The sequence below is a fragment of the Gymnoscopelus microlampas genome (assembly GCF_963454915.1).
Source record: "Gymnoscopelus microlampas genome assembly, chromosome: 9".
NCBI lineage: Eukaryota > Metazoa > Chordata > Actinopteri > Myctophiformes > Myctophidae > Gymnoscopelus > Gymnoscopelus microlampas.
In genome coordinates, this window is record NC_139946.1 from 32,769,635 (window position 1) to 32,793,917 (window position 24,283).

The 24,283-nt window shown below is 42.3% G+C and overlaps 1 protein-coding gene across 1 annotated transcript in view; it reads left to right on the forward strand.

Annotated features, from left to right (window-relative positions):
• The first annotated feature begins 3,130 nt into the window (after nt 1–3,130).
• kifap3a (kinesin-associated protein 3a) overlaps nt 3,131–24,283 on the forward strand; it is a 33,358-nt gene continuing 12,205 nt past the window's right edge. The window contains exons 1-14 of the mRNA XM_084065813.1: nt 3,131–3,270; nt 5,471–5,602; nt 6,024–6,169; nt 6,572–6,630; nt 7,274–7,415; nt 9,431–9,530; nt 10,566–10,699; nt 11,002–11,091; nt 11,979–12,157; nt 14,451–14,613; nt 18,515–18,615; nt 21,862–21,970; nt 22,554–22,666; nt 22,899–23,064. Coding sequence (XP_083921939.1) covers nt 3,230–3,270; nt 5,471–5,602; nt 6,024–6,169; nt 6,572–6,630; nt 7,274–7,415; nt 9,431–9,530; nt 10,566–10,699; nt 11,002–11,091; nt 11,979–12,157; nt 14,451–14,613; nt 18,515–18,615; nt 21,862–21,970; nt 22,554–22,666; nt 22,899–23,064 — 1,675 coding nt within the window. The 5' untranslated portion in view covers nt 3,131–3,229. The remainder of the gene's footprint in view (nt 3,271–5,470; nt 5,603–6,023; nt 6,170–6,571; nt 6,631–7,273; nt 7,416–9,430; nt 9,531–10,565; nt 10,700–11,001; nt 11,092–11,978; nt 12,158–14,450; nt 14,614–18,514; nt 18,616–21,861; nt 21,971–22,553; nt 22,667–22,898; nt 23,065–24,283) is intronic.

Consider the following 24,283-nt stretch of genomic DNA (forward strand, 5'->3'; position numbering starts at 1 on the left):
CCAAACGAGGCATGACTTTTGCCTGTTTAAAGTTTGCATTTTCAAAAAATTGCTATAGCGCCCCCATTTGGCCAATTGGAGTGAGATTGGTTTCAGTGATATTTGGAATGACTCTCTACATTACTGCAACGTTTCAAAGAAATTTGAGTCTTGCATGTATGTGTTGGGGGCAGATGAATATTTTTCATAAAACTGCAATAGTTAAAATCTATTTCCTCCTGGGATTTTTGAGTAACCTGCACAAAACATTTTACACATGAACTTAGGACCTTTGCCGACAAAACAAAAGCGGCGGATTTTCCATAAGTGAAAACATGCAGAAGTTATGAGCCAATGGCTGTTTGTCATATAATTCAAAATGGTGGGCGATCTAAAGGTCAGAGGTCAAAAGTCAGACCACGAAAGTTGTCGGGCATGAAGAGACGCATGTGTGTATCGAAGTTTCATGGTTGTAGGTCAAACAGGGCATGAGTTGTACCTGTTCAAAGTTGGCACTTTCAATTGAGTGCTATAGCGCCACCCTTTGACGAATGAGTGTGAGAATTATTTCTTGGTAGTTTTTCATGAGCATCTACCATTTGGCCGAGTTTCGTAAAAAGCGTATGCACGGTTAAGCCAGAACTGGCAAAAACAAGTATTTTTCAAACTGCTCAAAATTGCGGAAAATCTAAGGGCGGAGCTTAATGGTCAAATCGATATGTGTGTTCCTCATGAGTCAAGGCACATGTGTAAGCAAGTTTCACGACTTTCGGCCAAACGAGGCATGACTTATGCCTGTTTAAAGTCTGCCTTTTCAAAAAATTGCTATAGCGCCCCCTTTTGGCCAATTGGAGTGAGATTGGTTTCAGTGATATTTGGAATGACCCTGTACATTTCTGCAAAGTTTCAAAGAAATGTGAGTCTGCATGTATGTTTTAGGCACAGATGAATAATTTTCATAAAACTGTAATAGTTATAATCTATCTCCTCCTGGGATTTTTGAGCAATCTGCACGAAACGTTTAACACTTGAACTTTGGACCACTGCCTACAAAAATTTCCAACGGATTTTCCATAAGTGAAAAAATGCAGAAGTTAGGAGCCAATGACTGTTTTTCATATAATTCAAAATGGTGGGCGATCTAAAGGTCAGAGGTCAAAAGTCAGACCACGAAAGTTGTCGGGCATGAAGAGACGCATGTGTGTATCGAAGTTTCATGGTTGTAGGTCAAACAGGGCATGAGTTGTACCTGTTCAAAGTTGGCACTTTCAATTGAGTGCTATAGCGCCACCCTTTGACGAATGAGTGTGAGAATTATTTCTTGGTAGTTTTTCATGAGCATCTACCATATAGCCGAGTTTCGTAAAAAGCGTAAGCACGGTTAAGCCAGAACTGGCAAAAACAAGTATTTTTCAAACTGCTCAAAATTGCGGAAAATCTAAGGGCGGAGCTTAATGGTCAAATCGATACGTGTGTTCCTCATGAGTCAAGGCACATGTGTAAGCAAGTTTCACGACTTTCGGCCAAACGAGGCATGACTTATGCCTGTTTAAAGTCTGCCTTTTCAAAAAATTGCTATAGCGCCCCCTTTTGGCCAATTGGAGTAAGATTGGTTTCAGTGATATTTGGAATGACCCTGTACATTTCTGCAAAGTTTCAAAGAAATGTGAGTCTGCATGTATGTTTTAGGCACAGATGAATAATTTTCATAAAACTGTAATAGTTAAAATCTATCTCCTCCTGGGATTTTTGAGCAATCTGCACGAAACGTTTAACACTTGAACTTTGGACCACTGCCTACAAAAATTTCCAACGGATTTTCCATAAGTGAAAATATGCAGAAGTTAGGAGCCAATGACTGTTTTTCATATAATTCAAAATGGTGGGAGATCTAAAGGTCAGAGGTCAAAAGTCAGAGGGTGAAAGTTGTTCAGCATGAGGAGACGCATATGTGTATCCAAGTTTCATGGCTGTAGGTCAAACAGGGCATGAGTTGTACCTGTTCAAAGTTGGCATTTTCAATTGAGTGCTATAGCGCCACCTTTGGACGAAAGATTGTGAGAATTATTTCTTGATCGTTTTTCATGACCATCTACCATATGGCCGAGTTTCGTAAAAAGCGACAGCACGGTTCAGCCAGAACTGCGAAAAGTGGCAGAAGAAAAAGAAGAAGTGACAGAATACTGCCAATAACAAAACAGTTCCAGAGCTGAGCTCTGGCCCCGTAATAATAATCTATAATCTTTAAATAACACTTTTCTAAGTACACAAAGACATACGACATTAAACACAGCAATCCGACAAAACACATAATATAGACCCTTAACAGACGACGTCACACTGGTTGCAAGCGTCATACTGGTTGCAAATGAAACCCATTCTGTCAGGTCTCGCTAGGACGCGCCTCACTACTAGCCAACACACAAGAGGTTGGGGTGTGCTTAGCCCTGGTTCAGAGCGTTAGGGAGTTCCCTCTAACGTTAGATAAACGTCTAGCGTTAGTGAGTTAGAGGGAACTCACTAACGCTCTTTAGAACCAGGGCTAGGGTGCGCTGAAACCACCGCACCCCGAAACAACAGGTTGGGAATTGATTGCATGACACAATCACCTGTGCATCCAGTCTCAATGTTAGTAAACAAATAATTGGTCTATACATAAACGAATAAAGTTAATAATAAAGATAAGGCACAATAACATGTATTATTACCTCCACGCCCACAGATGGCACTAGATCTCCCCCTGTCCGTTTGTTTGCTGATATTGCATGCTGGGATTCTGTCATCCTCGCAGTAGCGTTGCCATGTCAGATTATTATAAGCGAATTTGGGCTTCTTTTTCTTTAAAGTAAAAATTGGTTGTTGCGGGTTGCTCATTTTGGCTTGTTTCTAATCTAAATGTTGTTTAAACCAGTGGTTCTCAAACATGTTCATGTCCAGGCCCCCCAGATTAATATGCATTAGTCTGCGGACGCCCATCTGAAAATATTTTGTGCCAAGGTCCCCCATACAAGATTCTATTTGAAAATAGCCGATCTACGAGCTCACAACGTGTCGCATGCGGTCGCATGGCGACGAAACGTTGTTTTCACAGACCTGTTTGCTTGTTTTTCTCACAGGATATGGCAACACTAGCCTCGCAGCCCTGGCAACCCAACAGCACACACAGTAGAAGCGATCCGCACCGCACCGTCACATCCAGCGTTCTGATGACATTAAACACGTCAATGTGAGCGTTATTTACATTTATAACATGGAAAAGTTACAGGCGGAGGAGGCACGCTATCTGAAGAGGTAATGGTCGCTGTTGTGTAAAGCTGTGTAGGCTAATAATAACGGGTTGTTATGATGATGAGAGAGAGAGATGCTGTTGATGATGATCCGATGTTGTGATGATGTCCCTCCCAGCTGTTGGCAGCAGGCCATTGAAATGAACGGGCTGAATCATGATGAGATACAGCAGTGGTTCCCAACCAGGGTTGCCAGATCTGCTTATTATAATTTCCACGCAAGATTTTATTTGAAAATAGCCAATCTACAAGCTCACAGATCTGCTATTTTCAAATAGCTGATGTATATGTTAAAGTGCTCATGATGTGGCCCATATAAGTCGCTTCTTTTGGGCTGGTTTTCCCAGACCTGGTTGCTTGTTTCTCTCACAGATTCTGGCAACACTGTTCCCAACTTCTGGGTCGGGATCCCCAGGGGGGTCCCCACATGATTTTGGGGGGTCCACACACAGATGACAGTGAAGTGACAATTTAAGGACTTTTAAGACCTTTTTAATACCCAAAAAATTAAGAAGAAAAGACTACTACTAGATAAAAAAGTAATCAACAAACTATATTCTATAAATTGGTCAAATATTGGTCCAATGGTCAAATAATATAATTGTGAAAATAGCCGATCTACAAACTCACAACGCCTGGCGTTGCGAAGCGTTGTGAGCTTGTAGATCTGCTATTTTCACAATATGTATCTATCTGTGGGGTCCCCAGTTATAATATGATTATGTTGGGGGGTCATGGCCTGAAAAGGTTGAGGACCGCTGGTGTAGCTCCTCTCACAACATTGACACAGGTCGGGTTCTTTATAAACGGGCATTTATTGCTTCAGGCATTCTTCTCATCCCTCAGTCATGCCGTGAGAACTATGTTCACACAAAAATAATAAATAATCAATACATTGCACTGTACATAACATAACATACATAACACTACAAGACATGTAGAAATGCGCAGGTTAAACACAACGGCAACATCAAAGTAAATCTAAAATAGAATACCTCGTTGGCCGCTTGTTGTGGAAAAGAGGTTCTTTGTTCTTGAGTTGCTTAAAGTCCTTACAATGTCCTTTTGACTGACTGTCCTTGGTTTCAGATGTCTTTAATAACTTTAGCAGCGCGATATCACTTAAACTGCAAGTTTACAGAGCTTTAGTCCACAGGTTTGTTTGCACCACCTGTCAGTTATGACATGCAATCAATGCATCAATCAGTAATGGTCCGGTGTACTACTGACAGACAGGGTATTTTTGTTCCGCCCCAGAACTTTTAATCACATTATGTTTTTACATTTTTAACCTGACATGAAATCAATTATGACCCAAAACATTTATTTATATCATGAAATTAGGAATTATACTTTATGAACTTAATGACCATTCATTTTCTGTATTTAGCAATTTTAGTATTTTTATAGTTTGTATTTTAATAACAGCACTTACAACTGGGATACAGGATAGGTGGGCACTAGGGACATCTGGGGACCTCGATGTAAAATTGGCTATTTTGTCCAAAATGTTAAAATAAAATATTTGAAAAATGGACTTAAGTAATGTAAAATATACATGATGTGAACATGCACTGACTGTACATCATTATCAGACTTAATTTTATCCTTCAACTTTTAATTTGTTTATGCCCCAAAATGACTGGATATACAGGTGTTGTGGCAATTGTAGAAATATTAGACCTTAATTGTCGAATGTTTAAGCATGTTCTACTAATCATGTATACTTTACTTTACTTAATTCCCCCCCCCCCCCCCCCCCCAATATTAATGTTTTTTACATATTGGGAAAAAATTGCCAATTTAACACAGAGGAGCCCACTCTTCCTTGGTGCCCACCTATCCTGTTACCTCATGGGATCTGAGAGCCAGGAGGAGCCACTGGTCATCTGTTCAACGAGTTATCTCCAATGTTATCGATACCGACTGTAATGACATATTATTGTAATATAACGTCAGATATCTATGCGTAATGGTGCTATCCATCTGTGTAGCTCACCCTCATGTTACTAAAGTGTCATGAGGTACTTTTACTTTACTGGGGTATTTGGATACCAATACTTTTGTACTTTTACTCAAGTAAATGTTTAATTCCGGACTTTTAACGTGAAACAGAGTATATTTTCTACTTTGCAGTATTGATACTTTTACCTAAGTAAAACATTTGAATACTTTTTCCACCACTGTTGCTGACTAATCCACAGGAAAGTGAAGGGGGGCAGCCTGGATGTCCATCCTACAGAGAGAGCTTTGGTCGTTCACTATGAGGTGGAAGCAACTATCCTGGGAGAACTGGGGGATCCCATGATAGGAGAGCGCAAGGAGTGTCAGAAAATGTTAGTGAAATTATATCTAAAAATATTTATATATAAATAAATATATGAAAAATATTGAATATTGAAAAAATGTAAGTCTGACCGTATTGCTATACCAGACAGTTGTTGCGCACTACAGTGTATGTATAGCAGATTATCAGTTATTATTATTATTATTATTAGTAGTAGTAGTAGTAGTAGCCTGTAATAACATAACTTATTTGTATTATATTAATTATTAGGATTATACACTGCTGACTTTTAGTGTAAAAAAATAATAAAATAGCAACTTTAAACCATTAAAAAAATACATTATCAAACCAAATGATGTTATATTGTTGTTGGTTCAACTGTACAGCATGGATGATGATGATGATGATGATATGTTGCCTTGCGCACAGATGTTTAATATTGTTATTTTGTGTCTGCACCCTGTTCTCAGCATTCGGCTGAAAAGCTTACATGCCAACACTGATATAACATCACTGGCCAGGAAGGTGGTGGAGGAATGTAGGCTGATCCACCCATCTAAACTCCCTGAGGTGGAGCAGCTTCTGTTCTACCTACAGAACCGCAAACACACAAATGGTAACGTTTACAACACATAAAAAACTGATGTAGTTCAGTATTTTACCAGTAATTCATAATTCCCTTTTACAGAAAGCATTGCAGTTTAGCGACATGAACCATAGGATCAATATTCTGGGCATGTCATAATAGGTTAACATTCACTGAAAATAGCAGATCCACAAGCTCACAACGCTTTGCAACGCAACACGTTGTGAGCTTGTAGGTCAGCTATTTTCAGCAGATATTTGGTGTAGAGGGGAAAAAACTGTATAGACCCCTTGGGGACTCCAGTCAACAAACTATATAGGGTTTAAGTGCACTCCTCGCATAAATACAGGTTTTGACTGTCTGGTTGAAAATGAATTGCTATGGAGATAGTATTGTGAACTTTAATGATTTTTAAATGTGTGTCTTTCACAGACAAGCATGAGAAGCAACATATCTCATCTAGAGACCTCACAACATATGCAGGAATGGAGGTAGGTACTAGAGGAAGATCAAATCAATGGATGTGCGTGTGCTTCATATAATAATAATAATAATAAAACATGGTATTTGTATTGCACTTTTCATTCACAGGGAATCTCAGAGTGCTACATGGTTAAAACATATAATCAATCATAGAAGGTTAAAAGCTGGGTTTAAAATGTCAAAAGCAGTTAAAAGCAGGGTTTAACTGACAGTTGTTACATAACAATTTAACACAAAAATGCCTACCAAAATAAAAACGGTTTTAGGCCTGTTTTTCATATACAATACATGTGTACATTATTATGACTGCTTACAGTACAGTATGTCTATATACTGTACATAGGGCTGGGCAATATTATTATATTATATTGTTATTTTTATATGAGACTAGATATTGTCGGGGAGTTTGGATATCGTAATATCATGATGTGGCATACTACCGGCGTAGCCTACTTGCGCTAAAAATAAAGCATTGTCATTCTGACAATGCTGTAAGCAGACATACCATGTACACATGCACTCAATACGATATTATCGTCACAATATTGATGAGGTATTTAGTCAAAAATATTGTGATATTTGATTTTGTCCATGACATTTCTTCGTCACCCCGAGTTCAGTGGTTTACAAATGTATGGTGTCCCCCTCTAGCTGGATGAGGAGGCCAATATCTGCAACATAGACGACTACGTGGAACTGCTCTATGAAGACATCCCAGAGAAGATCAGAGGAGCCACCCTTATACTCCATTTGGCTCGCACCTCTGATAACCTGGAGGAACTCATGCAGAATGGTACCTTCCTCTGCTTTACTCAGGATTACTCAGGTTTTTTGTTATTAAGCACATGAACCCTATTTATTTTAACCCTATGTTAATATACCACAGTTTATACAGTAGGGCGTTAAAATGTCATGTAAGAATCGCGATTCTTATTATCAACGATTCAAAATCGATTCCCAATTTCCAAAAATCGATTTTAAAATGTTTTTTTTTTCTGGTTAAAATTACAGGAGTTTTTACTCTATGGTGTTTGTGATATGAAATGTAAGCTTACCATAATCACAGTCATATTCAAGGGCTTTTGTAAAAACTAACTCCAGTCACTTTCAGTTCAGCACAGCTGAGGTGTGTGTGTGTGTGTGTGTGTGTCTCTCCAGCTGACGCTAGTTGACACTCGCTAATGTTACTTGCATCAAAGCAATCTAAGATTCTATCAATGCCAAGCATTTTTACACAACCCTCTTTAGTATTATAAAAAAAAAGTTTGAGCTGTTGGAAATAACTAGATTACACTTCGTTGTTAAAGTCCAGATGAAAACATGACTGAAATAATTTAGATAAAACTGATTGGGAGTTTTTGTCTATAGACCCCTTAATAGACAACGTCACACTCATAAGAACCAGTATGCGTGCGCAGGCCGGTACGAAATGAAACCCATTCTGTCATGTCTCGCTAGGACACGCCTCACCAGCCAACACACAAGAGGAGGTTGAATGTACTGAAACCAGCGCACCCCAAAACAATATATTGGGAATTGATTGCATGAAACAATCACCTGTGCGTCCAGTCTCAATGTTGGCAAACAAATAATTGGTCTATGAGAATCGATTTTTGAAAATCATTTTGATTTTTAATTGAATCGGAATCAAATTATGAGATGGCAGCCCTAGTATACACTATATAATATATAGTATAACATTCTCACAACTATTTTTGTTTTCTTGCTCCCCTCACCATGTTTCCCTGCTTTAGTGTTGTCCGGATTATATCCATAGAATGGAAAGCTAAATGTTCTTACGTTTTTTAGCCTCTTGTAGAGAGGCAGAGGAATACCATATCATAGCATAACATGAGCAAGATTTGCACACATAATCATGTTCTTCTCCACAAATTTGGGATTTAATTACAGAATTAGGCAAGGGCTATGATCATGCAATACTACAAACACTACTAAACATTTTAAATGCAGCTGTTATTGATGTCTTGCATGGCAATTTGGATCCAAAACCACAAATACTCAACTCAAACGGCTAAAAGGATTTTAATGGTGATGGACCCTCGACTGATCAAAATAGTTTAGTTTACCTCGGCCTTAAGTCCCTATCTTACTGCTGACAGGTCAACAACCACAATAGCCATGCAGACCTACTCGGGTATATTTGAAGAACAACTTAAAATGACACGCCTGACTTTGTAGCATGGATTTAATTTTCTTTTTTTTGTTGTTTTTCATTTTATGGAACTGTGTAATTATCTCTGTCTTCTCTCTGAGCGCTGTCACTTGAGTTCATCCTCTCTTTCTCCAAGCACCCCATCCCGTGCACAAGAACCCTCTGCCTAGCCCAAAGTCCTATTCCCTTCCGTGACAACGCCGCTGTTTTCTCTCACAACAGCACGGAGCCGTCATCCATCCCGGCCGTCGTGCGATGGCACAGCTTCATTTGTAACTGTCACAACGCATCGTCCGTACACTTTGTCTGTCGCGGAGGATCAGGTGGTCGGATCTTGATAAGAGCCGAGCGCTCATGTGAACCGCAGGACCCCGGGTCAACCTGGAAAGACGAGAGGAACCCTGGGACGCACGTCTTTACGTTGAGCATCACCCATAGCTCACGGGCCCCCGGGAGCCTCCGACCTCATTGCATTCCCCCCATGCTCCTTTAGATTAGCCTCCACACTGCCTTCCCCCATTCGCCTACACAGCCCTTTTGCACTTCCTGTGTGTGTTCCTTCCTTCCGCCTTTCTACTGTACTTTCTTCTCTCCCTCTAACCTGGTCTCCTCTGTATGTCTTTGTGTCTGGTCAGAGACGGCCCTGGGAGCCCTTGCCAGGGTCTTGAGGGAGGACTGGAAGCAGAGCGTTGACCTGGCAACCACAATCATCTATGTCTTCTTCTGCTTTTCCAGGTATACAACCAAACCCTAGGTTGAATGTTATTTACTTCTTTTATGGATTTTAATGGACAGACAGTCAGTAGCTCATCTGTATTTTTCTTTTGCCCTTCCAGATCGTTATTGATACTGATATATTTTGACTTCCATTTTCAAATATACACAGCAAAATTGAGTGTTCATTTCCATTTGTACACTTTCAGAGTTAATCACACAAAGTAAACCCTATAACTTCATTGACCGGAGTCCCCCAGGGGTCTAAACTAGGCCAAATCTCTTCGTAAAAAAATAGCCTATCTATAAGCTCACAACAAGTGAGCTTGTAGGTCTTCTGTCTTTGCAGAATGTTCACCAAATGTGGTTAAATTAACTGTGTAAAGATAGACTGAAAGGAGGTGAGAGCAAAAGAGTGACAGCATTGTGTGCAAAAATCAAATCCTGTGCAATCAATGGGCGGCTTACCAGGTTAGAGCGTTAGTCCTTTCAAAGCGGGTTATCAAGCCCCGGCGGTGATTCTATTGTAGCAACACTGCTGACCCCGGAGACAGCGGCTTCATCCAAACATTCCCTCTCTTCTCCACGCTTCAGCTCTCACCCTTCTGGACAGTAGTCATGCAACTTTGTCAGCACGCTCGGTATTGAAACCTCACGTCCCGACTGGCAGTTCGGAAACCCTAAAATTACCCCTCGATAGAATAATACATAAACGTCTTGTCAGTGCCGATTTAGGCTGCAGGAGGACGTGTGCAGGTCTGAAAACTGATCGTCATTCTTGGCCCGTCTCCAGCTCAATGTTATGCTATTTGGATTGTGAAACGACTCAAGTTGGTCTGATTATAAGTTGGACCAGGAGATACTGCTAGCATGGTGATGACTGAATATGTTTTGAGTTTGACAGTTTACTTTGCGAACTATTTCTGGGGTGACCGAGAGGGTCATTTCAGTCAGAGCTCCCACCTGGGATCCCAAATTTGATTTCGGCATCGAAAATCCACTTTTGAATAAATGGAGGTCTTTTTCTTCTCCCCTCGCCTCATTTCCCCGCTCCAGTTTCTCCCAGTTCCATGGCCTGGTCACCCACTACAAGATTGGGGCCCTGTGTATGAATATCATAGAACATGAGCTGAAGAGGTATGACCTCTGGCAAGAGGAACTGCAGAAGAAGAAGAAGGCTTATATCCTTTATCGAGAGTCAAAGTTCATATACAACATCCCGTTTAGGAATCCCTGCACTTCTTGTCACCTTTGGTGAATGGAAATATAAAGTCTATGGCAAGTTGTTGTGGTGTTTTTGTGTGTGATATCAAAGAAAGAAAAGGGCCACAGCCCACAGTCAACACTTCATTTTAGAGCAGTTTTATCGTCTTATAATAACGTAAGTGATGTTTTACCTTGGATATGATGTTCATAGTACAGGACAAAGCACTCTTTTGAGTTGTATTTTGTGGAATTTCTGAAGTTCCTTGACTGATTTCACGCGACGAAGACCTAGAGAACCAAAATCTGAAGAAGGACCAGGAAAAAGCTTTAAAAAAATACCAGAGCCTCCTGGTCAAGCAAGAGCAGCTTCTCCGAGGTACTGTACCTAGTGTATACTGTAGAAGAGCTGTACTGTACCTACTGTATATTACTGCAGTGGAGCTGTACTGTGCCTATACTGTAGAAGAGCTTCACTCTGCAAGGATGTTGATTTTACACTTTTGAGACATTTCTTTAGCAAAAAACAATGCAGATGTACGCCAACTAACTCAATATTAGAACTGTAATATTATGTATAGTACAGCAGCTTACTGTTCAAGTACCCCCCATTTACTGTTGCTAGTTGCTACTTTCATTATACAGTACAATCATTCATAATTTAACGAACAGTATGATAAATTCAATATTGAGCAAAAGTATGTCAAAAATATTTACTTTGTTAACTTTCAACAGTGTAAATGAAAATGATTCAACAAAATCATCTCTACCCCTCTGGTGCTTCCTCTTTAAAGACCTAAACCAGATTTGTTTGGATTGTTAGAGGGAAAATATGCTATTTGGAACTTTCCACCCCATCATAAATCCATTACAAATGTAAACAAAACATCACAGCCCTGAAATACAGCAAATACAGTTCAGACTCATTCATCTGTTGTCTGTAGTGCTGAATCAATCAACTAGAGATTAAAAACAATTTCTCCACTGCTGTTTTAAATGTTTGAAGGTGGTGCTCCCATATGTTATGTTCATATCACTGATTAGGCCTTTAAGACACATAAAGCATAGAGGTACATTGTTGAATTGTGTTAAGACGTTTTAGAGAAATGTGATAATACAAATAGGGAGGCATATTAAATACACATTTAGTACATAAATATTCTGATATTCATATCACCCAGCTGTTATTAAAAGCATTGTATGTATACTGCATTAGAACACGGGTCAATTGTATTCTCTGTGTTTCCTGTGTGAACATGTATGTAGTGTCTCTGTTCCTGCTGCTGAACCTGGCTGAGGACACACGCACAGAGCTGAAGATGAGGAACAAGAACATTGTCCACATGCTGGTGAAGACCCTGGACCGGGAGGACCAGGAGCTGTTGGTGCTGGTGGTCTCTTTCCTCAAGAAGCTGTCCATCTTCCTGGAGAACAAAAATGACATGGTGAGAGGGGGTCATCCCTATGTTCCCCGGGTTCTATGTTTCCCACTAAGGTTAGGGTTAGGTTTAGCTTTAGGGTTAGGTAAGCGGGGAACATAGAACCCGAGGAACATAGAACCCGGGGAACATAGACACGCTCCCGGTGAGAGTGAGAGAGATGGATGGATGGAAGAAAGGTAGACCTTTACAAATCCTGCGGGGGAAATCCAGCTTCAGCCTCACCCAGCGGATGGCTGCTCAGATGGTCATGATGAGCACTCAGGGGGGAGCCGTTAGGGTTTACTAGGTGTGCCCGGGGGCCAACCGGCAACATTCTGATTACCAGACGGCCTCTCTACCCACTAAGCTATGGCCTCGATCCCCAACAAACAAACAAGGAAGGTGTGAGGGATGAGGAGAGGGATAGAACATAGGAACCTCATCAAAGGACAGAAAGATTGAGGGCCAAACTGTCACAGAAAAGATTTTTTGTTTCGTTTTTTAGTTTTTCCATCATACCTTTTGTTAAAAGTAATAATGATGAGGAGGACCAATTGGATATTGTAAATGAGGATATACCAGTGGATGGTATATACTGTATTTACAAGAGGAAGAGGTCTGTTTGCGAAAGCAACATTGTGTGCAGGTTGTCCTTTTATGTCATTAATTTATTTCAAGACAGAAAACTGTTATGTATTCACATAACCTCAATTCTTAAAAACAATACTAATATTATTTTCATAGTGTTCTCAGAGTAAACATTTTATAGAAGCAAACCCATTTTCTAAAACACTCATTTTTATTAGAATGGCCATTACCTTGAGCAGGGCACCAGCTGAAGCCACGCTTATCAAATTTCAATTAAAAAACAAATGCCTGGAGGCTCTGTTGTTAGCTGCGTATCCCACTGTGCTCTTACAGGAACCTTACCGCTCAAAACTTTCCCTTAATCCACTCCCACCTGGATCCAATCTCAGCCGGTTTGTGGGCCTTTATCAAAGCCAGACCCAGTTAGAACCCAGTTTTATCTCCTTGTTCCCCCCTTAGTGTATCTTTGACTCAGATTAAAGAAGCCTTTAGGGCTTTAGACCCACTCGGGCATGTGTCCAGCAGAAAGAGAGAAGAAAAAGTGGTTTCAACACTTTTACTCATTCGGGTATATCAGTTTACACCAGGGAAAATGGTTTCCTTTTTAGCCTGTAAACGTTTAATTGATTACCAAAAAAAAAGCTATTACATAGCGATCTGTCAACGCTTTTATTTAGACAGTAAACATGTTGCGGCCACCCCCCCCTCCCCCCACAAACACACACAACCAGATAACAGTTTTAAGATAGTCCGATAAGGCTTTTTTTTCTCTACCCCTGTCACTAATGGAATGGGAATGTCAATGATAATTGACAAGGGCTGTAGTTGATTATACAGCACGAGGCCTGGGTTTGTAATGATGTGACTGGAGCTGGTTTTGCACACAGTAGCAGTTAGTCGTTTTTTTTCTTTTTTTAACTGGGAGCAGGTTGTGTCCCCATTATGTCTGGCTGTGGCTGAGCAGAGACCACAGGAGAGGGAAACAGACATGTTAACAAGCAACGCTGGACTGGCACTGCCTGTCACACTCACAGACTGACAGACAGACAGACAGTCACAAACACATGGACTCAATGACAGCATGTGGATGTGCTGTAGCCTAAACACTTCCAAGCCACTCACACTCTCATATATTAATGACAGCATCTCCAGTCTGCCGGAGATTGCCAGTCGTGTGTATGTGGTTTTAGAGCTTCCTTTGGTGTCATCAGCTCAACACCTCCACCTACCTGTAAGGCATGTGCATCTACGCCGAGATGGGCGCCTTACTTCACATAAAGCCAATGCACTGTCACTAGATTTTGCCACTGTTAAACGCAAAATTTGCAAGGCAGGATAAAAATCTCATCTCTTATCTCTTATCAACATTTCTGTGCAGCTTGAAGTTGAAACTTAAGTTTAAGAATGATTGTTCCCTCCTTTCGACAACTGCTGGCATAATGTGCATTGCCTGGTAGAACACTGCCCAGTTCAAACTGATGGGAGGTCCTAACGCAGGCAGAGGGAGAGTTGAGGGGGTAAAGCTCTGTATGCTACTGTATGATTTTACATACAGTAGCATACAAAAATAAGCTACTGTCAACTCACATTTTCAGCCAGTCAAAGTAAGTCTGCTAGAAGATTACAAAATGACAGAGTACGAACCGTTTATGGGCTACGTTAATATACTGTCCTAAATACACTTCAGTGGAACACAGAATGTATGTTGACTGAATTGAACTGTGTCCAGGCTGAAATGCTTGCAGTGGAGAAGCTGACCAGGCTGGTTCCCTGTGATCACGAGGAGCTCCTGACCACCACCTTACGTCTCCTGCTCAATCTGTCTTTTGACACTGGGCTTCGTAGCCAGATGGTCCAGGCGGGACTCATCCCCAAGCTCTCCTCACTGCTGGGTAATGACATTTTCTAAGTTAAACATTATAAAACCGATTGAGAGAGTGAGCGAGCTTGCTCGAGGATGGGGCTGTGCAGACAGAGAGAGAGGTGTGTGTGTGTGTGTGTGTGTGTGTGTGTGTGTGTGTGTGTGTGTGTGTGTGTGTGTGTGTGTGTGTGTGTGTGTGTGTGTGTGTGTGTGTGTGTGTGTGTGTGTGTGTGTGTGTGTGTGTGTGTGTGTGTGACGTATGTATCTCTCTATCTGAATAGTATTGCCAGATTTTGCGAGAGAAATAAGCAACCAGGTCTATGAAAACAAGCCCAACAAAAGCGACTAGGCCGCATGAGCACTTTAAACCTATATACAAATAAAATAGCCGATCTACAAGCTAACAACAGCTATTTTCAAAGAAAAAAAACAACATTAGAAAACAAGGCCAAATAAGCAACTACACTTTAGAAATAAGCGCATATATCACGGGAGCCTTTCACGTTTTCGTGAGACGTTTGAAATAAAAACAAATGTATGTATTGGGTCGGGACTCGGGAGCACATTGGGTGAAATATCTTGCAATGAGTGATCCCCTGTCGCCAACCAATCAATCGTTCGAGAACCACAACGATATATATATATAGCCCGATTTCAAGAGATAAACTTGTGCATTGTGAAATGATTAACGATTTGTTTACTCGCCGACCATTTCAAATGTCGGGCAGTGTGTAGGGGCCCTTTGTTGTACGCCAGTGTTGCCCACTGAAAATAGCCGCTCTACAAGGTCACAATGGCTATTTTCGGTTCGCTACACCTGCTCGCAACTAAGTATAGCTCAAGCAAAAACAAAAAGGTAAAATGGCAGTCATAATATTGCTGCCTTAAAATGTTGATGTCTTCAGAAGTATAGTAGTACACGTGTGTGTGTGTGTGTGTGTGTGTGTGTGTGTGTGTGTGTGTGTGTGTGTGTGTGTGTGTGTGTGTGTGTGTGTGTGTGTGTGTGTGTGTGTGTGTGTGTGTGTGTGTGTGTGTGTGTGTGTGTGTGTGTGTGTGTCTAAAATGTGTGTGCACTGTGCAGGTGCAGGGTTTTTTCAAAAGTGCCCCCAGACCACAAGCTGACTGTGGTGACCATTAGAGAAATGACTTCCTGAAAGGAGATCCAGAACGTGTGATTGGTGGGTTGGCTCATCCAGAGGGGTCATGTGGCATGGTCAAGACCATCTCTGATGGGCTTTTTGAAGCCTCTCCAGGGGAGGCTCGGGTAACTGCGCATAATTAATATAATATATTTGTTAGAATAACATGCCGGAGCCCCAGCACAAATGTTGTTTTTGTAGGAGCGGGCGGGAGAGGTGGAGGGGGTCTTCAGAGATTTAGGGCGGCCTTTCTTTTTTTTCAGGGGATACTTTCAGGAAGTAAGGCACGCACACACAATATAAATTAACGCTGAAATATCACGGCCCCTCATAGCTTTGACGTTTTTTGAGGTTGCCTGTATATATGTGTGCGTTTGTGTGTGTACACACACATGTTTTATGTACGTGTGTGTGTGTGTGTGTGTTGTGTGTTGTGTGTTGTGTGTTGTGTGTGTGTGTGTGTGTGTGTGTGTGTGTGTGTGTGTGTGTGTGTGTGTGTGTGTGTGTGTGTGTGTGTGTGTGTGTGTGTGTGTGTGTGTGATTCTCTCTGCATGTGAACAGATGTGTCATTAATCATTGCTTTGACTGTGGACTATACTCCCTCCCAACTTGGACCCTCTGCTCCAAGGATTCCCATCTTATCTCCAGAGAGAGAGAGAGAGAGGGAGTGAGGGAGAGAGAGGGATCTGATCAGCTGGTGTGCGGAGACGTGCTGCCACTCTCGCCACAGCCCACACCGAGGGTCACGACCCCCACTGATAAGATGAAAGGGAGAGGGAGCCGCTACTTGTCAACCTCACCTCCCTCATAATCCCACCACCTGAACGGCTTCAAAACCTTTTCACTTAACACTGTAAAATTCTCAATGTTAATTTAACCATTTAAGCCCAATATACTTTGTCCTATGACAAATAGCGGAAAAAAAGCATCTACCTACAAGCTCACGACACGCTGTAAACTTGCAGATCTGCCATTTTCGTTATTTTTGGCACACTCAAGAGTTGAATGAACATTACGATTTTGACTGTGCAGACCCCCACCCTTCATTGCTATCACATTTAGGCTAACCGCTAGTTCACACACTATGATTCTACGTTTACTGTCATCGCCCTGCAAAATTCACAGGGGGTGGGGAGACTTGTGAGAGGGAGAGGGTTTTTTCTTTAGAAAAGCATTACCCCATTTTGTGGCTTCTCTCTTTGAAGACCAAAACCGACTGGTCTTATTTACCCAAAGAGTGCAGTAACAACAGAACGGCACTGTCCACAAACCCCAGCCCAGACGCCTCTTAATGCGTGCGGGTGTAATTTTATGAAGGCTGGGTGGTTTTAAATCAGGCCGGGGTGTAATTGGAGTTTAGCTCTCCCACTAACTGCCCCTGAACAGTCTAGTTAATTCTTAACAGCTCCCTTCACCTTTCCTTTTTCCCTCTCTCGTCGGCGGCCGGTTGCAGTGTTTTGAACATTTTTAATGGGATCTCTCTCTTTGCCCATAAAGGATTCTCCACGTTTCTACCAGTGATGTGAGGGAGTTCGTCAGGTCAGGTGTGTGTGTGTGTGTGTGTGTGTGTGTGTGTGTGTGTGTGTGTGTGTGTGTGTGTGTGTGTCACTTGAACACAAGAACTATGCTCTCAGGGTATACTGTATACAGTTGTGTGTGTTCATGATCTCATATCGCATGTGTGTGTATGTGTGTTTATGCACATTTTAAGGTATTGGTTGAGGCAAGGGATCGCTAACGAGAAGCACATGCTTCGGCCAATGACTGCCTTCGCTGGAAGGACCCGAGCAGCGAGCAGGGTTGCTTTAACTTATTAAAGGCAGTAAAATTGATGCTTCCTCCTGTTTTCCCAATTAAATCTAGAAGCCGTCTCTTTTCAGGCCTCGTTCGCCCCTTTGCTTTTCCAGGGGTTCAGCGAGCACATCTGGATTCAATAGGCAGCGATAAGGCTCCCTGTATGGCCACTGACCGACCACGCCTGGGACCAGTTTGAGCTGGACTGATATGGGTGTTACAGGCGGTCTGTCAGTGGTTCTGGTCCAGTGAAGAGCATCCCTCTTAACACTTTCCTTAATGAAAAGCCCCCGGGTCAAACTCTGCTCTCCGAACTCTATTAACATATCTTGGCTGACTTCTCCTGGAGGCCTCCATTCCCCCTGCAAGTGGTCAGGGTCAAACTCATAAAGGTGCAGGGCTAGCCGACAGGCTAGCACTCTATCAATGTTTTGCCTTTATCTGCCTGCCATTCTGTTTTTGAAGCAGCTCTGTGGAGAAAGAATTCCGTCCTTTTGTTTGTATACATTTTTGAAAAGGATAGAGAAACCCAATGTTCCCTATTCTGGGCATGTCAGAATAGACGAACAGTCGGCACAAATAGATGAAAGGCAAACATTGCCGATCTACAAACTCACAACACGTTGCAATATGACGCTTGATGAGCTTGTAGATTACTATTTTTGCTTCTTGACATACAATGAAATATAAAGGGTTCAAGTGGTTAACTTGGCCTTGGTTAACTTTAACCTGCTCCAGTCTCTCTAGTTACAATCTCAGAGAGAATCCATTGGCCAAACGCAATCAAAATGGACCAGCGTTTGGCCAATGCTTGCACCCGTTACCGATAATTTCCAATGGCACCAGATATTGAATAGAGCATTCAACCCATTAATATTTGCAATAAAGGGGCGACAGCTTACTATTTTCCTAGATGTGGTCATTGGCTTCCCATGGAGCGTTAAGGTACAACCAGTCATTCATCCATTTGGCTTCCCTCCTGCTCTGTTTATGTTTCAGCTGACGAGGGCCAGAGACAGTTGAGCATGTGCATTCTGTACCACATCAGCGTGGACGACAGATTCAAGTCCATGTTTGCCTACACAGACTGCATACCACAGGTAAGACTGGCTAATGTACACCGCCCCCCCGGCCGCAGACGGCTGCATTAGCATCGGCGGCTAACGGGACCTGGGAATTATGCATGTGAGACGGGGAGAGAGAGGAAGACGAGGATAGAGAACAGGAGTGAGAGAGAGAGAGGGGTGAGGGAGGGACTCACGGACCACATCTGGGCCCAAACCGCCAGAGGACGGCTGCTCAGTCTTCTCTCTCGGCGCGATGACAGCTCTCTGTTTTCTCTCCTCGCCCTCTCTTTCCACCGGTTGGAGCCCTAAAGAAAAGCCTTGCGTCATTTCATCTAAAGAGCCCCTTTAAGTCTAATTTATGCCTCATCGTACGTACTTCGCTTAAAAAGAACTGATTTTCAAGTGTAAACACAACGGGAAAATGTGTTAATGTTGGCGAGCAACACTGTTATATAATGAAGTATATATTGTGCTTTAATCAACAGGTGATTGTTCTCTGCAATATTAAATGAAATTGCCTCTAATTAGGAGACATTAACAGTGCAGCAGAACTGGTTTGTCCAAATGAAATTTACTTGCGGTCAAGACAATTACCTTTGCTTACATAATAAAAGAAATATTAGAGTGTTTCAGTTTTAACTTTTCACTTGAGAGTTATGGTTATTGCGGATTGACTTGACCGGGGTCAGTCACTCCTCTCATCACTGGCGATTAGCTAAACGTGTGTTGTGTTTGTTTGCTGAGATTGGGTGTAAATGCTGGCCAGATGTGGCTGGTGGAGCCGAGTATTTGTTTAGAGGGTCGTGTCGCCAGCAGATATGCCCCCCGGGTCCACTGTGGCAGAGAGGATGCTGGGTAGCAGCGTGACCAGGAAGTGACCTCCGACCCCACCCCGAGGCTCCCTCGTTCTCCTCTCTTTTCTTCCCTTCGTCTCACCCTTTCTCCCGCCCTCTTGCTCTCTCTTGCTGTTTCTTTCGCTCTCTTTCTGCCCTTTCATCTGGCCCTCCCTTTCTCTTCTTTTGCTTCTTCCTATCCAAGGGTTCGTCCCACTCTCCCTCCTCAAACCTCCTTGGCACCTTTGGATGTCGGCCCCTCCCTGTCCCTGTTTCTCCTCTGAAGAAATATACGTACATCCATATTCCTCACCGTCACTTTTACACTCGTACGCCTGATTTATACTTGGTTGTGAATCGAGTGGGTGTACACAGAAAATAGCCCCTGAGATGGGTTTTCAGTGCATCTTTTTTTCACTAATGCCTCTCTCTCTCTCTTGCCACTTTCCCAGGGCGGTGAGTGACCTATGTCATTTCCCCTTTCCCAGCTCTTAACGGGGGTCAACTCTGTACACGAAGGGAGATGCTGGTCGAAGGGTTACAAGAGGAGGGGTGCTAGAGGTTAAGGGAGAGGAGGGGTTAGGGAGGTGGAGTGGAGCAGGGTGAAGGTGGAGATGGGACGGGGTGGGGTGGGGGGACGGGGGTCTGGTGGATGGTTGGTTCGGTCGGTTGGTCGACTCTGCACTGTGGTGCTGACTGGGCCTCCGGTGGCCGTCTGTGGTAAATAAGCACAGGCAGGTGCCAGAGAGTCTAGACAGGACTGATTTGGGGTCCGGGGCCCCTGGTATGTGATACCCAAGCCGAGCCCGGCCCAGTCTCTCTCTCTCTCTCATTCTCCTCCCTCCCTCTCACTCTGATTGCACACTGCTGACTCCTCACAGGGCCCCCCCTTCAGCTTAAAGCTTTTCCTGTTTAATGTTAAATCAGTGCAGGGGAGATGGACAGACAGATGGAGGGATGGAGGGGAGGGAGAGAGAGCAGGAGGAGGTGGACATTGGCGGACTTAAGGAACGAGGGGTGACTCTGTCTTGTTGGAACTATACCCGCCATCCTCCTCTCTCACGCTCTCTCTCTCTCAAAACACACACATTTCTATTTGTGTAGTTTTGCTGGTGCCTCTGGCCCCTCCTTCCTCAGCCTTCCCTTGCTCCCCGGGGCTCAAACCCTGGTGACTGGCCCTGACATGATTGGAGGAGACTGCTGGGATGCTCTTTTATGAATCAGAGGGCTTTTTCAAGACGACAAATTGTGAGCAGGCACACATACACATGGAGAAAGGTTGCCCTCACTAGCTTTCCTCCTCCCTCGATCCCTCCCTCAACCCCCTATGCTCACTCTCTTCCTTTTTCCCCCTCTCTCTCTCATCTCACTCTCACTCAGGTCTGGCCCTTGGGGGCTGAGGCTCAAATTTGATTAAGGACACAAATTACCCTTCGCTACCTTTTCGTGGCTTACATCACAGAAGAGTACTCGGCGGTTACCCACAGAAATCACTGAAATGACTATGCACATGGCTCTATCAAAACTAGATGGGTGTCATTAAAAGGATGTGAGCCACGGAAATACTTTTTTTTTAAGAAACTGTGAATATAGAGGAACAATGGCGCTATTTCTCATCAATTATTTTTGATCTTTTTCTTTGTTTTCTTTCCCTCTCTCCAATTTCCCCCCGTATTTGTGTAGTTCCTGTCACTGGCAACCCCTATTTGTCAGTCTTGGGGAGGATGTAGAGTCTATACCCTCCCCAAGACCAAACAAATAAATAGGGGTAAATATGCCTTTTTTTCGTTCCTACAGTATATTTAAAAAATATGTACCTCTTATTATAAAAGATTTTAAAAAGTTTAAACAAAAAAATCAAAACCTTTCAAAAAAAAAAGTTAAATATTTTTCAAAAGTATTTCATAAATAAAATCAGAAAATAATATAAATACTTTCCATAATTAAAAAAAAAAAGTTTAAGAAGTAGAGAAATTAGCGGATCTACAAGCTCACAACGCGGCGCTTGTAGATCTGCTATTTTCCCTATTTTCACTAGTTTGGCAAAAGTTTAATTTCTCTTTTGGGTCTCCAGCTAAAAAGTTTGGGAACCACTGGTGTAGACAACCCTATTACTGTATGTCTCCACTCTCCTCCAATACACATGGAGTCATCAGCTGCTTCTTCTCACCTGACCTTGAGAAGGTGAGGCAACGTGCTCAGAGAAAAATGCTATCCATCCCAGTTCGGCTCCCTGCTGAACAGGTGCCCCGACCAACCTGTAGGAGTCGCTAGTGCAGTGACTTTACCCCTACACCACCCAGACACCCCTATTTGTGCAATAGTGGTCGGATTGTAGGATAATGTATCAATGCCACTGTGGAACGCCACAGTAACATTGAGCCGTCGTTTGTTGAATCTTACTGAATGATTTGATCAGCTGACATTTGGAGCATTTGATTTATAGATCATGAAAATGGTGTATGACTGTGGAGAGGACAGGATTGATGCTGAGCTCATCTCCTTCTGCATCAACCTCGCTGCCAACAAGACCAATGCACAGGTTCTCTGTGAAGGTAAGGATATGCACACATGCAGGTACATACAGTGGTGGAAGAAGTACTCCCATTCTGTACTTAAGTAAAAATATCAATACTGCAATGTAGAAGTAAAAGTCTGGAATTCAAAAGTTACTTAAGTATCTTTTGAAAATAGTAGATCTACAAGCTCACAATGCGTCCCATCGTGACACATTGTGAGCTTGTAGATCGTCTATTTTCAAACGGCCGAAATGTATATAGGGTTGAAGTGGTTAATGTATGTTCTGTAATAATAATCAAAATCTACAAAGTAACTAGTAACTAAAGTTTTCAAATAATTGTAGTGGAGTAAAAGTAACTAGTATATTTGCCACTGAGATGTTGTGGAGTAGAACTGCACTTGCCACTGAGATGTTGTGGAGTAGAACTGCATATAGAGGTACTACATAGAATAAGCCATGGACTAAGAATCATTTGAATTGATTGTACAGCACTTTGGTCAACACATGTTTGTTTATGCTTTAAATCTAAATGTGCTTTAGTACGTACGCACACATGGATGAGTACATCACATCTTCAATTCCTTTGTCCATTCATGTATCTATCTCTGCACCCCTAGGCAATGGTCTGAAGCTGTTGATGAAGAGAGCGCTGAAACTGAAGGATGTTTTGACGATGAAGATGATCAGGAACTTGTCTCAACATGACGGAGCTACCAAAAACCTATTCATAGTGAGTAACCATGCTGTTATATTAACCCATTCTAAAAACGCCTTCTAAATCCTGAACTAAGTTTTCTGAAAAACTTAAAAAAGAAAAAGAAAGGAAAGCAAATGTAACTAAATGGACCTGAGTTAAAGTAACACTGAGGAGTTTACTGTGTAGCTTACTGTATGTCCCAATACTTCTGGTACGCACCGTGTTTGCGTGAGCCACTGTCTGACATGTATTGTTCTGTCCACAGGACTATGTGGGGGACCTGGCGTCCCAGATCACCGAGGACGAGTCTGAGGAGTTTGTGATCGAGTGTCTGGGTACACTGGCCAACCTCACCATCCCTGACCTGGACTGGGAGCTGCTGCTGAACGAATACAACCTGGTGCCTTACCTCAAAGACAGACTCAAACCAGGTGTGATATCGTCCAAATATATATGTCCAAAACTGTTCCTTTTTTATTATTATTTTAAAAAACATTTTAGAATAGTGAAAATAGCCGATCTACAAGCTCACAACGCGTCGCATCGTGACGTGAGCTAGTAGATAGGCTATTTTCACTACTTTTGTGCGACGCTTTTGTATGATGAAGTAGGGCATTGATTTATGAAAACACATCTAATGTAAAGATTTGCAGACGAGATTTCTACCCGACGGCAACGATATACAATTACAATTTAGGCATTTAGCAGACGTTCTGATCCAGAGCGACTTACTATAAGCAAGGTAAATAATCACATACAAAGACTACAGAGAGACAGTGTAGTGTCTCGCAATGTGAATACCTCACAACAATACAACCTGCTGCCTTACCTCAAAGACAGACTCAAACCAGGTGTTATACGTACAAGTATGCATGATGCTGGGATTTCATCTTCAGTGGGGAACACATAATGTGCATCAGTGGATGATTTTCATAAAAACAGTACCAGAAGGACCTCGGAGTGCTGGCTATTCTTTGTTTTATATACTGATTTTAAGCCCGTCCACATGAGTTGCACATTCAATTGAATGATTTATACATGCAGGCACACACATAATATAACCCTCTCACCTTTCATCCATCCGCTTCACTTTGAACCCAGAAGTCTGTTTTCTCCCATGCCCTCTTTTAACCTCTGACTCCTATTCTAAATCACTTTATCAGGGAAGTGTCAGTGACATGGATGATATGAGGTCAGAGAACACTCATTATGTCCTGGGCCTTATCTTTACCTTTGGTGGTGACCTCTGTCCTATGGTCTTTTCTTGGTGTGTGTATTATACTCGGGCCGATACGCGTCCCTCACTATGTGTGATATGATCTATTATTGATATACTATTATACATTAAAACACAAAATTAGCAAACCCTCCAATCCCCCAACAACGACAGTGATAAGAATCTTGCAATATTTGTGAGGACTATTTTGCAATGCCAATATAAAACAAATGATATTGTCCAAACCTACGAATATGATAGTGAACTGTAACTGCAGCCAGGTTTGAGCTCATGCAGTCTCAATATGACTATATGTCAGAAAAGTTAAAAAAAGGCAAAAACAGCCGTACACTGGTTTAAAGCTCCAAAAATACATTTTGGGAGCTTTAAACCAGTGTGCGGTTGTTTTTACCTTCTTCTCCTTGATTTTTGCC